General features: G+C 46.0%; 1 protein-coding gene across 1 annotated transcript in view; it reads right to left on the bottom strand.

Moving 5' to 3' along the window:
* The window catches only part of LOC139269165 (cyclic AMP-dependent transcription factor ATF-6 alpha-like), a 686,031-nt gene that overhangs the window by 653,601 nt on the left and 18,148 nt on the right, over positions 1 to 14,282 (bottom strand). The window contains exon 2 of the mRNA XM_070888266.1: positions 1,022 to 1,089. Coding sequence (XP_070744367.1) covers positions 1,022 to 1,089 — 68 coding nt within the window. The remainder of the gene's footprint in view (positions 1 to 1,021; positions 1,090 to 14,282) is intronic.

Below are 14,282 nucleotides of genomic sequence, written 5' to 3'. Positions count from 1 at the left end.
CAGTACATTTACGAAGCACAAAAAGTAATAAGCAATTAATTAATAAAAAATAGAAGGAACCTTGCACCTAAAACACCAAGACCAAAGTAATAAGCAACCAATCAATAAAAAATAAAAAAAAATAGAAGTCCTACCTTTATGTAAAGGGAAGGTGTTTCTATCAGTGTCTCTCTCTCTCTCTCTCTCTCTGTATCGGACAGTGAGGGGTAGGGGGGTGGTAGGATGTGTGTGTGTGTGTGTGTGTGTGCGCGCACGGGAGGGGGGGGGCGCGGCTGAACGCGGGGGGGACGGGGGACGGAGGCACCCCTGCTCTCTCCTCCGGCCCTTCGATCATTTCGAGTGCCCCCCCAACCCACGCTCCTCCATCACTTGCCACACTCCTCCATCCCTTGCCATGTTTCTCCCCCACCGATTACCTCCCCATGTTTCTCCCGCACAGATCACCTGCCCAGTGCCCCCTTTCCACGCTCCTCCATCCCTCCCCGGTACCCACACCATTCTGAAACAGACTGGGGGAAAACGCCCTGCTGAGCCATTGCGCAGGCACACACCTTGCAATGCGCATGTGCAAGGAAGCCGGCTGTGAAAGACACGCAGGGGCTTAGCCCCGCCCCCCTGCAGACTGCGATAGGCTTGCTCCGCCTCAGCTCATCGTGTCTGTGCCGGCATTCTTGAAAGAGCCATCCCATTGGTCCGACTCCCCTGCTCTTTCCCTATAGTCCTACAAATTTCTCCTGTATGTATGTATTCAATTCACTTTTGAGAGTTACTATTAAATCTGATTCCACCACCCAATCCAGATCATAGCATCTCGCTGCGTAAACAACTTTCTGCTTCTCTCCCCTCTGGTGATTTTGCCAATTATCTTAAATCTGTCTCGTCTGGTTACTGACCCTATTGCCAGTGGAAACATTTTCTGCCCAACTAATCGAGCAAAACCTGAAGAAAAGCGTTTACACAATCTGAACACCGTGTGACCCAACTGATGTGCTACTGAAGGGACAGATCGTGAAGTACTTACAAACGGATGATTTTTCAAAGCTACAAGCATGTCACTGGAATCATTCAGTTCTTCAAACAGTAACGATTCTACAAGAAACAAAAAAAAGCAGTTATATCACAGACCTGGGTTGGATTTTTCCATATAATACAGAACTCTGGATAGCGCACTGTCAATTATTACACAGTAAATCGGAGGGTGATTCAGACAACAAACTGCAAAAGCTCGGCTGTAACCCTGCCTCAAATCTGAAATGTATCTCGTATGGTTTAACATATTTACTGTGTTTCCTCCTCTTCCTGCTGCTGTCCGCCATATCCACTTAGCGGTCTTGATTGTCCTGCCCAATATTTATCCCTCAACCAATATCACTAAACAGATTATCTGGTCATTATCACATTGATGTTTGTGGGAGCTTGCTGTGCACACATTGGTTGCTGCGTTTCCCTGCATTACAGCAGTAACTACACTCCAAAAGTACTTCATTGGCTGTAAAATGCTTTGAGACATCCGCTGGCTGTGAAAGGCGCTATATAAATGCAAGTCTTTCTTTTATACTAACATGGAAGAGCCAGTAACAACGAAGAAATTGGCTGGTTAAGCAGAGTTTCCCAAAATACATCGATTAAAATTCTAACCTATCTAATATACTGAATTTGGGAATAGATGTCTGCCCAGCAGCCTCCTGGCACACGAACATCATGCCTATAATGTAGGGAGACATCCTAAAGTGCTTCAGGGAGTATGGCGGGGGGCTACCGCGATTAAAAATTAGTATCCATCTCCCACTGATCGATACCAGTCACGGAAACAGAAGAAGTAAAGACTAGAAAGGCTGTCTGTACTTAAAGTTGATATGTCACCAGGACTGGATGGGATGCATCCTTGGATGCTGAGGGAAGAAATCGCGGAGGTACTGACCATAATCTTCCAATCCTCCTCGGATACTGGGGTGGTGCAAGGACTGAAGAACTGTACATGTTACACAGATGCAAGGATAAACCCAGCAACTACAGGCCAATCAGTTTAACCTCGATAGTGGGGAAGCTTTTAGAAACAATAATCAGGCACAAAGTTAACAGTCACTTGGACAAACGTGAATTAATAAAGAAAAGCCAGCAGAACATAAGAACATAAGAATTACGAACAGGAGTAGGCCATCTAGCCCCTCGAGCCTGCTCTGCCATTCAACAAGATCATGGCTGATCTGGCCGTGGACTCAGCTCCACTTACCCACCCGCTCCCCATAACCCTTAATTCCCTTATTGGTTAAAAATCTATCGATCTGTGATTTGAATACATTCAATGAGCTAGCCTCAACTGCTTCCTTGGGCAGAGAATTCCACAGATTCACAACCCTCTGGGAGAAGAAATTCCTTCTTTGTTTTGTTAAAGGCAAATCGTGTTTAACTAACTTGATTGTTACCTCATCAAAAAACTCAGTTATTGGCACGGACACGATGGCCTCCTTCTGTGTCGTAATGTTTCTACAATTTTAAGGTTAATGAGGGCAATGAGGTTGATGTGGTGTACATGGATTTCCAAAAGGCGTTTGATAAGGTACCACATAATAGGCTTGCCAGCAAAGTTGAAGCCCATGGAATAAAAGGGACAGGATATGAAATTGGTTAAGTGACAGGAAACAGAGAGTAATGGTGAACGGTTGTTTTTCGGACATCGGAATGTATACAGTGGTGTTCCCCAAGGACCACTGCTTTTCTTGTATTACTGACTTGGACATGGGTGTACACGGCACAATTTCAAAATTTGCAGATGGCACAAAACTTGGAAGTATAGTGAACAGTGAGGAGGAGCGTGATAGACTTCAAGACAGACAGACAGGCTGGTGGAATGGGCGGACACGTGGTAGATGCAATTTAATGCAGAGTGATACATTTTAGTAGGAAGAATGAGAAAAGACAATATAAACTGAAGGCTACAATTCTAAAAGGGGTGCATGAACAGAGACACCTGGGGGTAGATGTGCACAAATCACTGAAGGTGACAAGGCAGGTTGAGAAAGCAGTTAAAAAAGCATACGGGAGGGATCCTGAGCTTCATAAATAGAGGAAGAGAGTGTAAAAGCAAGGAAATTATGATGAACCTTTATAAAACACTGGTTCCACCTCAACTGGAATATGGTGTCCAATTCTAGGCATCGCACTTTAAGGGTGTGAAGGCCTTAGAGGGTGAAAAAAAGATTTACAAGAATGGTTGCAGGGATGAGGAACTTCAGTTACATGGCTAGACTGGAGAAGCCGAGTTTGTTTTCCTTAAGAGCAGAGAAGGTTGAGACGAGATTTGATAGAGGTGTTCAAAATCAAGAGGGGTCTAGACAGAACACAGAGAGAAATTGTTCCCATTGGCGGAAAGGTCGAGAACCAGAGGGCACAGATTTAAGGTGATTGGCAGAAGAACCAAAGGCGGCAGGAGGGTTAAACTTTTTTTTTACACAGCAAGTGGTTATGATCTGGAATGCACTGCCTGAAAGGGTGGTGGAGGCAGATTCAATTGTGGCTTTCAAAAGGGAATTGGGTAAGTACCTAAAAGGGAAAAAAATTGTAGAGCTAACGGGAAAGGGCGGGGGAGTGGGACTAGCTGAAGTGCTCTTGCAGTGAGCGGGCTCGATGGGTGAAATGGCCTCCTTCTGTGTTGTTACCATTCTATGATTTGATGTAAAGAGGAATGATGATTCATTCTGTGCTGGTGTGGGAGTAAATAGCAGTGATGAAAAGTACAGACATGAGCGCCCTCTGCTGGAGGGGTAAAGATCTAACAGCAGCTGGTATTCCCAGGCAATCCACAACAAGTTGCATTTGTGCGGCGCCTTTAACATAGAAAAATGTCCCAGGAGAGCAATCATACAAAAACTGACACCAAGCTGAAAAATGAGATATTCGGAGAGGTGTCTAAAAGCTTACTCAGGAGGTAAATTTTAAGAATGGGTTTAAAGAGCGAGACAGAGCTGGAGAGATGGAGAGGGTTAGCGAGGGAATTCTAAAGCATAGCGCCTAGACGGCTGAAGGCCAATGGTTAGACGTAGGGAGTGGGGGACGCACAGAGGACCAGAGTTGGAGGAATGCAGAGTTCTTGGAGGGTTGTCTAATATTACAGAGTTAGGGAGGGGCGAGGCCATGAAGTGATTTGAACAGAAGAATGAGAATTTTAAACCAGAAGCATTGGGCGATCAGGAGCCAATGCAGGTCAGCGAGCACAGGACTGATGGGCAAACGGGTCTTGGTGCAGGCTAGGATACAGGCGGCAGAGTTTTGGATGAGCGGAGGTTTATGGAGGGTGGAAGATGGAAGGCCAGCCAGGAGAGCGTTGGAATAATCGAGTAAGCTGATAACAAAAGCATAGATGAGGGTTTCAGTAACAGATGGGATGAGGCAGAAATGAAGATGGAGGATACTACGAGAGTGAAAGTAGGTGGTCTTTGTGATGGAGAGGATATGGAGTTAGCCCAGCTTGGGGTCCAGTAAGACATAGATTGTGGTTGGTTTCAACCCAAGACAGTGGCCATGGAGCAGGTAATCTGTGCAATTGTGGTGTGCGCGGCGGGGGCCGAAGACAATGGGCTAGAACCTCCACTTTTTATGCCTGCTTAACGCCCACTTAATCGCTGAAATGACGAATAATGCCCAGATATCGCCCGTTTTGGCACAAAATGGAAACTGACAGGCTTTTTTTTTAAGGAGACTTATCGGAGAGCGTTATTTTCCCCATGTGCTTAACGGCAAGAAAAAATATGACCGCCCGCCCATTTTTTTTGGGGGGAATCAGCTGAATGGTGAAATCAACGCCCATATCGCCCAGCATTACTTTCCTCATGGACTTAACGCCGAGATTCAATAATAACGCCCGGCAACTGTTTTGCCATAAAGAGCATAATTACCCAAACTAGCAGCCATGGAAATCGCCCGTCAATTTCACCACCTCCCACACATATCACCCAGAATATCGCCTGCTCAAAAAAACGCCACAAAAAGTGGAACTAACCGGGACGAATGCCAGAGGTGTGGCTGGTATTTGTTAAATCCCACTCTTACATGAGGAGCTGATATCGGAAAGATTTGCCTGAAAGAGCGCTGATGTGAGTGACAACGTTGATACACTGCTGTGTGTGTGCAGCTCATACATCAATGGTGCCCATCACCTTGGTGCCAGTTAAAGTTTACGTTGATTGACGTAAAGTTGTATTTAACGGTAAGGAATCACCAGTGTGTAACGGTCCAGCTATCTGAGACACTGCGCAACAAGGTTATGTTCAAAAATTTAATACCAACATTGGTCTGAAAATCATGTATCACAGCCAATAACACCCAACCCCAGCCCACACCCCACTTTTTCCACCATTGACATAAATCACATGTGCAACATCGCCAGCAACACGGAATACAAAGGCAAAGCAGGAGTGTGGTCCCCTCCCCCCATACATTGCAACAAATTGCATACACCCAGATGGAGATATAAGACAGCCATCAACTGCACACATGCACCTCACTTTCCTTCACCCCTCCTTCTTCTCCCCACCTCTATCCCTTCCCCTCTTCGCTCCATGGCTCCTGGCTGAGGAGCTCCTCAGGCAGTGCCTCATTGGGGAGGGGGGAGGCAGGGAAGGCAGATGCGGTGGGTGCACGGATAGGGGAGCGGGTGGTGCCGAGGGGGCAACATTCTCTGATGCAGAAGCAGGACCTTGGTCCTTGCTCTCATCTGTCATTCGCAGTGGTGGTGCAGTGGTGGAGTGCCGTGCTCAGGGACCACTGGGAGCCCTCTGCCACCATTGTTCCTGACTACCAGCTCCAGGGCCTCCTCCATCCCTTCCATGTTATATCTTATTTGTTGGACAAAAACTGGGTGGCAACTATGTTCTTGATGCTTAGCAGGCTTTTTGAATCTCCGTCATGCCTCCCACAACAGCCAGACAAGCACACACCACAGCCACGCACGCTTTAAGTGCCTCTGAGTTCCCTCTCTCTCTCTCTCTGTCTCCTCTTCTGCGCATGTCATGGTGACCCTTGACCTCCTGAATTGCAGGAATTGGACGTTGCCATGCCGTTGCTAAGGACGGCAACACTTTACAGCAGAAGGTCAAAAAAATTTTACGCTTCTGCTCATTTGATATCACTCGCGGTAACGCCCATTTTCAAAAATGCAAACTAGATGTTTTGAGAATGGACGAGAAGCCGGCGATCTGCAAACCCTTTTTTACTGCCCACGCCGGAAATTTTTGGCAGGTAAGCTCAAAAGTGGAGGTTCTAGCCCAATGACTTTGGTCTTCCCGGTGTTTAATTTTTCACTGTTCAATTATCCAAATACCAACTAAACCCAGCCCTGCTGAGCTTCTGAAAGATACTGGGACACTGCAAATATAAGACAGAGGTACGGATAATTGTGGCCCTGTATTGCTGAAATGTAAACAGTTGCAGGGCTACAATTTAGTGATCAAAGTCTTTGCCTTCCAGAACAAGCTGACAATTTTATCTGCCCAGATGGGTCAAATATATCACAGAATACACACCCCTCAGTTGCAGTTCCAAAAATCACTTTTAGCAAGAACTGCAGCCAATGGCAAATCCGCAGTTCTCTCGCCAGTTAGAAATAAAAATCACTGCCCATCCCCAAAAGTAGCCAGCATCAATGAGGGTCAAAGTCACATGACCTTGATCCCTTCTTCACACTTGCCTCGGAGTCAGAAGGTTGTGGGTTCAAATTCCACTCCAGGGACTTGAGCATATAATTCTAGGCCGACACTCCAGTGCAGTCCTGAGGGAGCACTGCACTGTCGGAGGTGCAGTCTTTCGGATGAGACGTTAAACCGAGGCCCCGGTTGCTCTCAGGCGGACGTAAAAGATCCCATGGCACTATTTCGAAGAGCAGGGAAGTTATCGCCGATGTCCTGGCCAATATTTAATCCCTCAATCAACAAAAATAGATTATCTGGTCATTATCACATTGCTGTTCCTGGGAGCTTGCTGCGCGCAAATTGGCTGCCGGATTTCCCACATTATAACAGTGACTACACTCCCAAAGTACTTCATTGGCTGTAAAGTGCTTTGAGACGTTCGGTGGTCGTGAAAGGCGCCATATAAATCAAAGTAGTTCTCTCTTGTAAATTGAACTGCCTGCCCTACATTCGGTACCTTCAAATCTCCACACAAGGGGCCCAAGTTTCCACACGATAAAAAACGGGCGCCCCTCCGAGCTGGGCGCCCGTTTTTCGCGCCTAAAACGGCGCCTAAAAAAAAAAATCGCGATTCTGGAGCGTTCTGCAGCTCCTTGTCTGCCTGGCGCGGCGCCCAGAGGGGCGGAGCCTACACTCGCGCCGATTTTGTAAGTGGGAGGGGGCGGGTACTATTTAAATTAGTTTTTTTCCTGCCGGCAACGCTGCGTGTGCGCGTTGGAGCGTTCTCGCATGCTCAGTGTGAAAAAAACATTGGCACTCGGCCATTTTTGTAGTTCTTTGTAGCTGTTTAATTTTTGAACATTTTTTTTAATAAAAGCACATTGCCATCAGCACATCTCACTGCAGCCTTCTCACTGTCTCTTTCCCCCCCCCCCGCGGGAAGAACGGGCGCCTCCTCTCTTCCCCCCCCCCCGCGGGCAGAACGGGCGCCTCCTACACCCCCCCGCGGGAAAGAACGGGCGCCTCCTCTCCCCTCCCCCTCCCCCCCCTGCGGGCAGAACAGGCGCCTCCCCCCCGGAAGAACGGGCGCCTCCTACCCCCCCCCCGCGGGAAGAACGGGCGCCTCCTCTCCCCTCCCCCTCGCGGGCAGAACGGGCGCTTCCTTGCCCCCCCCCCCCCCCCCCCGCGGGAAGAACGGCCGCCTCCTACCCCCCCCGCGGGAAGAACGGGCGCCTTTCGCCACCCCCCCCCCCCCGCGGGAAAGAACGAGCGCCTCCTCTCCCCCCCCCCTCGCGGGAAGAACGAGCGCCTCAAGCTGACTGCAGAATTCTCCGTGCCTGAAGCACTTTCACACAGGTAGGAAGATGGTTTATTTAATCTTTTCTTTGCTTATAAATGTTTATTCAGGTTGGATTTATTTGTATAATATTTGTAGAAGTATAAATAAGGATTTATTGTAGAATTTAATGACTTCACTTCCCCCCCCCCTCGTTCTGGACGCCTAATTTGTAACCTGCACCTGATTTTTTTAATGTGTAGAACAGGTTTTTTCAGTTCTACAAAAATCTTCACTTGCTCCATTCTACTTTAGTTTGGAGTACGTTTTCACTGTGGAAACTTTGAAATCAGGCGTCAGTGGCCGGACACGCCCCCTTTTGAAGAAAAAATTCTGTTCCAAAGTAGAACTGTTCTACCTGACTAGAACTGCAGAAAAAAAAATGTGGAAAATTGCGATTTCGAAGATAGTCCGTTCTCCACCAGTTGCTCCTAAAAATCAGGTGCAAATCATGTGGAAACTTGGGCCCACAATCTTCGCACAAGGCCAATTGTATCAAATTTATAGTTACAGTTTTAAATTATTTCATTTAGGGACTCATACAGTGAAGTTTACTTATGGAAACTGCTTTGGTTTGGGACAATTTGAATACCTTAAATTGAATAATTACCTTTTTGAAATAATGCTCCATTCTGTTTTCTGGTACTGCCCCATCCATTCTTCTTACACGACAGGTTAATGTAACTGTGCACCACTGCTCCAACATACTAATGCATGTGAAGCATTAAGTTGGAGTGTACTCTCTTCAATTTAGTATTAAATAGTGTGTACTCAAGTCTGTTGCCTCGGCTCTAAGCTCTGAAATTCCCTGCCTAAACCTCTCCACCTCCCTTTCCAATAGTGGATAATCAAGGGGCTATAGGGAGGAAGAAACGTAATACAATCACTATCACTAATGAAGAAGTACTCGGTAAAATAATGGGACTAAAGGCAGAAAAGTCCCCTGGACCTGATGGGCTGCATCCTAGGGTCTTAAAAGAGGTGGCTGCAGATAGTGGATGCATTGGTTGTAATCTACCAAAATTCCCTGAATTCTGGGGAGATCCCAGCGGATTGGAAAACAGCAAATCTAATGCCCCTATTTTTAAAAAAAGAGGCAGACTGAAAGCAGGAAACCATAGATCAGTTAGCCTAACATCTGTCGTTGGGAAAACGCTGAAGTCCATTATTAAGGAAGCAGTAGCAGGACATTTGGAAAAGCATGATTCAATCAAGCAGAGTCAGCATGGTTTTATGAAAGGGAAATCATGTTTGACAAATTTGCTGGAGTTCATTGAGGATGTAAAGAACAGGTTGGATAAGGGGGAACCAATGGATGTGGTGAATTTGGATTTCAAGAAGGCATTCGATAAGGTGCCACCTAAAAGATTACTGCACAAGATAAAAGTTCACGGGGTTGGGGGTAATATATTAACATGGATAGAAAGCAGAGTCGGGATAAATGGGTCATTGTCCAGTTGGCAAACAGTAACTAGTGGGGTGCTGCAGGGATCGGTGCTGGGGCCTCAACTATTTACAAGCTATATTAATCACTTGGATGAAGGGACCGAGTGTAATGTAGCCAAGTTTGCTGATGATACAAAGATGGGTGGAAGAGCAAACTGTGAGGAGGACACAAGAAATCTGCAAAGGAATATAGACAGGCTAAGTGAATGGGCAAAAATTTGGCAGATGGAGTATAATGTGGAAAAATGTGAGGTTATCCACTTTCGTAGGAATAATAGAAAAGCAAATTATTATTTAAATTGAGAAAAATTGCAAAGTACAGAGGGATCTGGGGGTCCTTGCGCATGAAACACAAAAAGTTAGTATGCAGGTACAGCAAGTAATCAGGAAGGCAAATGAAATGTTGGCCTTTATTGCAAGGGGGATGGAGCATAAAAGCAGAGAAGTCCTGCTACAACTGTACAGGGTATTGGTGAGGCCACACCTAGAGTACTGCATACAGTTTTGGTCTCCGTATTTAAGGAAGGATATACTTGCATTGGAGGCTGTTCAGAGAAGGTTCACGAGGTTGATTCCGGAGATGAGAGGGTTGACTTATGAAGCTAGGTTGAGTCAGTTGGGCCTTGAGCAATAAGGGAATAAAGGGTTATGGGGAACAGGCAGGGAAGTGGAGCTGAGTCTATGATCAGATCAGCTATGATCTTATTAAATGGCGGAGCAGGCTCGAGGGGCCAAATGGCCTACTCCTGCTCCTATTTCTTATGTTCCTCCTTTAAGACGCTCCTTAAAACCTACCTCCATAACCAAGCTTTTGGTCAACTGCCCTAATTTCTCCTTGCGTGGCTCGATGTCAAGTTTCTTTCTCTTATAGTGCTCCTGTGAAGCGCCTTGGGGTGTTTTACTACGTTGAAGGTGCTATATAAATAAAGTTGTTGTTGTTGTAGTAAAAGATCCCGAAGCATTTCATAGGAGAGTGATCAGACAAAATTTGTCACTGAGCCACAGAAGGAGATATTTGGACACGCGATTAAAAGCTTGGTCAAAAGAGGTAGGTCTTAAGAAGAGACGAGACTTAGGGATGGAATTCCAGAGCGCTGGGCCAAAACAGCTGAAGGTAGGCCTTAACAGATTAACACATTGCAGAAGGTTGGGCCTCAGTACCACACCCGTCTGCTTGAGCACTGATTACCACTCACAGAAACTAGGTAGCCTTGCGTCATTGCAAGCCCCATGTCCTTGCCCCAAGCTGCAAGTGTAAAGTTACTTGCTGTATATAAAGACTGCATGGACTAAGGGAGCAGTGCGAAAAATTAAGCATTTTTGTCTGTAATTGATTATTTAATGTTTTGTCACACATGAGATTGATGGGTATGTAGACTTTCAAAAGGCAGTGGATACACAAAATAGACTGGTTAGCAAAATAGAAGCCCGTGAGAATGAGGGAATAGTGGCAACATGCAGAGGGACTATTTGCACTTGGTTTTTCTGTGTCCTTCTGCGCATGTACGCATTGGACTCCACCCACTTTTTGAGCACGGGCCCTCGATTCGATTGCGCATGCGCAGTGTGACGTACAAGGAAGCCGGAAATCGGAAGTGGGGCGCTAGGCAGAGAGACAGACGGATGGAGCTGCTTCTAGCTTTTGGATTATTTGAAACATTTTCGTAGCCTTCTGTGGGAGAGATAACATCGGAGGTAATAGGAGAGACACCAGCCGGGGGTGGGGGGGGGGGGGGGCGGAAAGAGAGAAGTGGGGGGGGAAAAGAGAAGAGAGACTGGGGTGGGAAGGGAAGGGAAGGGAAGAGGACATTGGGCTAGGCTTTGGCAGGAACTTGGGCTGGGATGGGGAACTCAATCCTGTCTGGGGTCTGAAGTCAGAGTGGCTTGAATTAAACTTTGCATAGTCGCTCAGAACTTGGGCTGGTGGTCCCAATTACACTTTCCAGAGAAACATCTGGGTATGATCTGTGCTCCAAGGTGGGACCAATCAGGTCATGTGATCATGCAGAGCCTATCAGGGCATTTTCTAGTGCAAGTAGCTGCGTCTGCAGCGCGGATATGAAATTCACTATGGTCAGAAAGTGGTGAAGGGTTGTTTTAATGGACTTGAGGGAAGCGTAGTGAGGTTCCCCAGAGGTCGGTATTGGGATCACTGCTCTTTTTGATATATATTAAATGATCTGGACTTGGGTTTATAGGCTATAATTTCTAAATTTGCAGAAGACATGGCAGACGAAATTTAATGCAGAGAAGTGTAAAGTGATACATATTGGTAGAAAGACTGAAGAAAAGCAGTAAAACTAAATGGTTCAAATATTTGAACGTAGCAGGACAATTTGAGAAGGCGGTTAAAACAACATACGGGATCCTTAGCTTTATAAATAGAGGAGTAGAGTACAAAAGCAAGGAAGTTATGCTAAATCTTTATAAAACTTTGGTTAGGCCCCAGCTGGAGTATTGTGTTCCATTCTGGACACCACACTTTAGGAAGGATGTCAATGTCTTAAAATGGGCACAAGAGAGATTTATTGGAAAGGTATCACTGAAAGGGAGATTTATAGAATCGTAGAATCATTACAGCACAGTGCGAGGCCATTCGACCCATCAAGTCCATGCTGGCTCTCTGCAAAAGCACTGCAGTTAGTTCCAATCTCCTGCCCTTTCTCCATAGCCCTGCAATTATTTTTCTCAGATACTTATACAACCCCTTTTTGAACCATGATTGAATCTGCCTCCACCACCCTTTCAGGCAGTGCACTGAAGATCCTAACCACTTGCTGTGTGAAAAAGTTTTTCCTCATGTCGCCTTTGGTTCTTTTGCCAATCACTTTAAATCTGTGTCCTCTGGTTCTTGGCCTTTCCGCCAGTGGAAACAGTTCCTCTCCATCTATTCTATCCAGACCCCTCATGATTTTGAGCATCTCTATCAAATCTCCTCTCAACCTTCTCTGCTCTAAGGAGAACAACCCCAGCTTTTCCAGTCTATCCACGTAACTGAAGTCCCTCATCCCTGGAACCATTTTTGGAAATCTTTTCTGCACCCTCTCCAAGGCCTTCACATCCTTCCTAAAATGCAGTCCCCAGAATTGGTCACAATACTCCAGTGGGTTTTTTTTAAATAAAGGTTCATCATAACTTCATTGCTTTTTCAGGTCTCTTTTTGGTCCCTAATCGACCCCAGCCCTCCTCTTACTACAATTTATAAGTCTTTGGATTTCCTTTTTATGTCAGCTGTCAGTCTATTCTCATACTCTCTCTTTGCCCCTCTTATTTTCTTTTTCACCACTTCTCTGACCTTTCCATATATCGCCTGATTCTCAGATGTATTTGCAACCCGACAACTATCATACAGCTCTTTTTCTGCTTCATCATATTCTCTCTGTCTCATCGTCCAGAGAGCCCTGGCTTCAGTTGCCCTGCCTTTCCCCCTAGTGGGAATGTACCTCAACTGCACCTGAACTATTTCCTCTCCTAAAGGCATCCCATTGTTCCATTACAGGTTTGCCGGTCAAACTTTGATTCCAGTTTACCCGGGCCAGATCCGTTCTCAACCCACTGAACCTGGCCTACCACAGTTTAACATTTTTACTCTAGATTGCTCCCTGTCCTTTTCCATAGCTAATCTAAACCTTATGATCATTGTTCCTCAAATGTTCACCTACTGACACTTGCTCCATTTGACCAACCTCATTCCCCAGAACCAGATCCAGCAATGCCTCCTCCCTCATCAGGCCCGAAACATACTGCTCAACAAAGTTCTCCTGAACACACTTCAGAAATTCTTCCCCTTCTCTGCCCTTAACACTATGATGATATCAGTCTATATTAGGATAGTTGAAGTCCCCCATTATTACTACTCTATCGTTGGATCTGGCCTGGGTAAACTGGAATCAAAGATTGGTAGGCAAAACTGTAATGGACATATGGTTGTGAAAGGCACTACATAAATGCAAGTCTTTCTTTTTAGTTCTTGCACCTCTCTCGAATTTCTCTACAGATTTGCTCCTCCATATCTTTTCCACTATTTGGTGGTCTATAGTAGAATAATGGCACCTCTATTATTTCTTAACTCTATATAGAGTTTAGCCATATTTAGCCATATAAATTCCACCAACATACAAATAATGACGGACAGCCAAAGACTATCTGATCCATCGAGCCTGTCCCACACAACTGCAATACCTTGTGTATTACAACATTTCTACTCTACCCCACCTGAAATCATGTGATCGGTCTGGACCCCTTCAGGGCATCCTCTCTCTCCAGCACTAACATTCTCCTTAACCAATACTGCCACGCCAGCTCCTATCTTTCCTGAACCCTTAAAACCAGGAATATTTAATACCTAATCCTGCCCGTTTTTGAGCCAGGTATCAGTTATTGCTACATCATCATATTGTCATGTGGCGATTTGTGCCTGCAGCTCACCAACCTTGTTCACTACGCTTCGTGCATTCACATATATACTCACTGTAAACCTATCTTCGACGATCCTGTATTCTCTTAGTTTCACCACTCTTAACACCTCTCTGCCTCACCCAATCCTTTGATCACTTTATTTCCTCGTTCTCATGTTACATCCTGGTGCTCATCCCCCTGCCAAATTAGTTTAAACCCTCCCAAACAGCACGAGCAAACCTCCCCACGAGGATTTTGGTTCCGGCCCTGTTGAGGTGCAACCCATCCGGCCTGTATTAGTCCCACCTCCCCCAGAACCGGTCCCAATGCCCCAGGAATCGGAAGCCCTCCTTTCTGTACCATCTCTCCGGTCACACATTCATCGGTGTTATCCTCCTATTTCGATACTCACTTTTGTGCACCATGTTTCTCCTTTCTAATGCTACATTCTGGTGCCCATCAGGAAGGTGCAATAG

Source organism: Pristiophorus japonicus, chromosome 8 (genome assembly GCF_044704955.1).
Source record: "Pristiophorus japonicus isolate sPriJap1 chromosome 8, sPriJap1.hap1, whole genome shotgun sequence".
Lineage (NCBI taxonomy): Eukaryota > Metazoa > Chordata > Chondrichthyes > Pristiophoridae > Pristiophorus > Pristiophorus japonicus.
This window is presented reverse-complemented; position numbering and strand designations above follow the sequence as displayed.